The 2,176-nt window shown below is 41.8% G+C and overlaps 1 protein-coding gene across 3 annotated transcripts in view; it reads right to left on the bottom strand.

Annotated features, from left to right (window-relative positions):
- The window catches only part of LOC118409318 (nose resistant to fluoxetine protein 6-like), a 23,553-nt gene continuing 21,377 nt past the window's right edge, over positions 1–2,176 (bottom strand). For all 3 annotated transcript variants that reach the window (XM_035810264.1, XM_035810265.1, XM_035810263.1), the window contains exons 4-7: positions 1,401–1,506; positions 958–1,052; positions 437–607; positions 1–130 (exon numbers count right to left, since the gene is read on the bottom strand). In XM_035810264.1, coding sequence (XP_035666157.1) covers positions 30–130; positions 437–607; positions 958–1,052; positions 1,401–1,506 — 473 coding nt within the window. In that variant the 3' untranslated portion in view covers positions 1–29. The remainder of the gene's footprint in view (positions 131–436; positions 608–957; positions 1,053–1,400; positions 1,507–2,176) is intronic.

The raw sequence follows: 2,176 nt of genomic DNA on the forward strand, positions 1-2,176 counted from the left end.
AATGATATTCAATGGCAGGCCTTGGCTGATCAATACCTGACAACGAGGAAGGTGTCTACTCCCATATTGAAGGAATCGATGACAAAGAACGGCCATTTTTGGTAACGACCATAGAACTCGGGCCTGTTGGCTAAAGGGAATTTTGTCTCGTTAAAAAAATGTCTCTCCGAATTCATTTCATGCACTTGTATATCTATACATTCGTTAACGTTATCTACCCAAATGAACTACAGATGTTGCCCTATTGGATATTGCTGTAGGACGGTAGATGTTTTATGTCAATACAAATATATGATTGCCTCAAAGCGTGATCAGACGAATCAGATTCTATCAGAAAATATAATTCTCGATGGAACAGCTGGGCAGTCCTGCAATTTAACCAACTCCCAGCGGGACCGACATCACCCAAGACGAGGGGTGTACTAGTAGTATTCACCTATATTGAAAAAGTTGGCGTAATAATCCACGTGACCGAGGATGATCCATAGACAGCTCAAGACCCGGATCCCGTGGAGCTCTGAGAGTTGACCAGGCAACTGGCGGGTGTTAAACACTTTCTTTGTGTTTGAGTACACCGAGAAACACACGAGGAAACGACCGCATTTGGCTAGAGAGGGGAAAAAGAACAGAATAGGCCATAACAAAGAAAATGTAACAATTACTAAAATATCAAACGCGTGGTATAAGAAAAAGACACGTCATTCCAGTCAGCTAAAAGGCTCTGTCGTTATCTTGATATCAATGATCATATTCCTATTCCTTTCCTTTCCTTTTATGGATAAAACACAACACATTTTTCGGTGGATTTCCGCATATTCTAAACACACGCATGCGTTGGACGGGACGTCATTGGTTGCATTGGACCAGTTACAATTGAAAGGCACACTTGCGTTGGACAAATTACATGTAATTCTCTGTGAAACCTCAAACAGAAAGTCATAGAGCTCGTTTACATACAAGCCATCAAAGATCTCTTCCTCTCCTCTGTGTAGTACACAGTGACGATGAATTCGTACATTGTACCAACAATGACGATGGATAAGGCAGCTATCCTGAAAAGAAAATATACAATTAGCATGAAATGTCAAGAAATGATTGAAAAAAAAGATTGCTATGGAACAAGTAAACAGTTGTCAACATCTAAGAAGAGAAGTACCCCTCCCCATGCTATTTCTCATTAGTAATGGAGCACGTGCCATTAAAAGTATGGCCCGCCGGAGTTTGGACCCTCGACCTTCCGAATGTAAAACTCTTCCCAATAGGTTTGATAGTCCAAGTTAGGGCTTGGTGAAAGAATCGACTACTTACCATCACAGTTCCATGTTAATGATGGATAAACAAACAATAGAATGGCAAATTTATGTAATCGTATCAAAGTTCAGAATGTTCAGTTTATCTACCCTGGAATGATCGACATAGCTCCCCAGCTTCCCCCATCATCTTCAATCCTCTCACAGTCTACATCTCTTGGTGTCCATGACGGGTTTGGCTTGATGCCAAGCAGGCCTGGAAGGTTAAAGATAAGGCTTTGACGTGCAATACTGTAGTATGACTTCTCACGTGTTCGCGTTCGGACAGAAAGAGCTATGGGCCGACGTCATTATCACATCGCTGACGGCCAAACCAATAGAAAACCCTTCACGACAGTTTACGTGAACTGTTTTGTCTAGCACATAGTAGAGGGTCAAAGGCATAAAAGCAGTAAATGTAGATGTTGGGCTCCAGTACAGTACCATTGTCTGAAAGGAAAAACAGTTAGTAGAAATCATGTCTGTGATTTAGTGACACGCTCCGGGAGTGTGGAGATCAACGCTTTGAATTTTATGTTACCATCTTTCATAACTATCTACAGCGCACGTACATACACAAGTGTACAACAAAAGTGTATATATTGCTTATGTCAATGGTTCTTTGGGCAGAAGAGCGGGAACGAAGTGGCAGCCAAAGCTGAATTGTTTCCTGGACTTCACAACAAGTTCAAAGTAGAACAAGGGAATTATTGCAATGCTTTGTTTTATCTAAGGCGCCGAAAGCCCGGATGTTGGGTCCCAGTGCTACGGTAGGGAAGTAAACCATACCGTATGGACTATAATTTTCCAGAATGTTCCACTGTCGGCTTGTTAGATTTAGTATGCATACCTGTCTTTACAAGAAGCGCTACTTCCATTTCACTGCA

The sequence above is a fragment of the Branchiostoma floridae genome, chromosome 2, assembly GCF_000003815.2.
Source record: "Branchiostoma floridae strain S238N-H82 chromosome 2, Bfl_VNyyK, whole genome shotgun sequence".
Lineage (NCBI taxonomy): Eukaryota > Metazoa > Chordata > Leptocardii > Amphioxiformes > Branchiostomatidae > Branchiostoma > Branchiostoma floridae.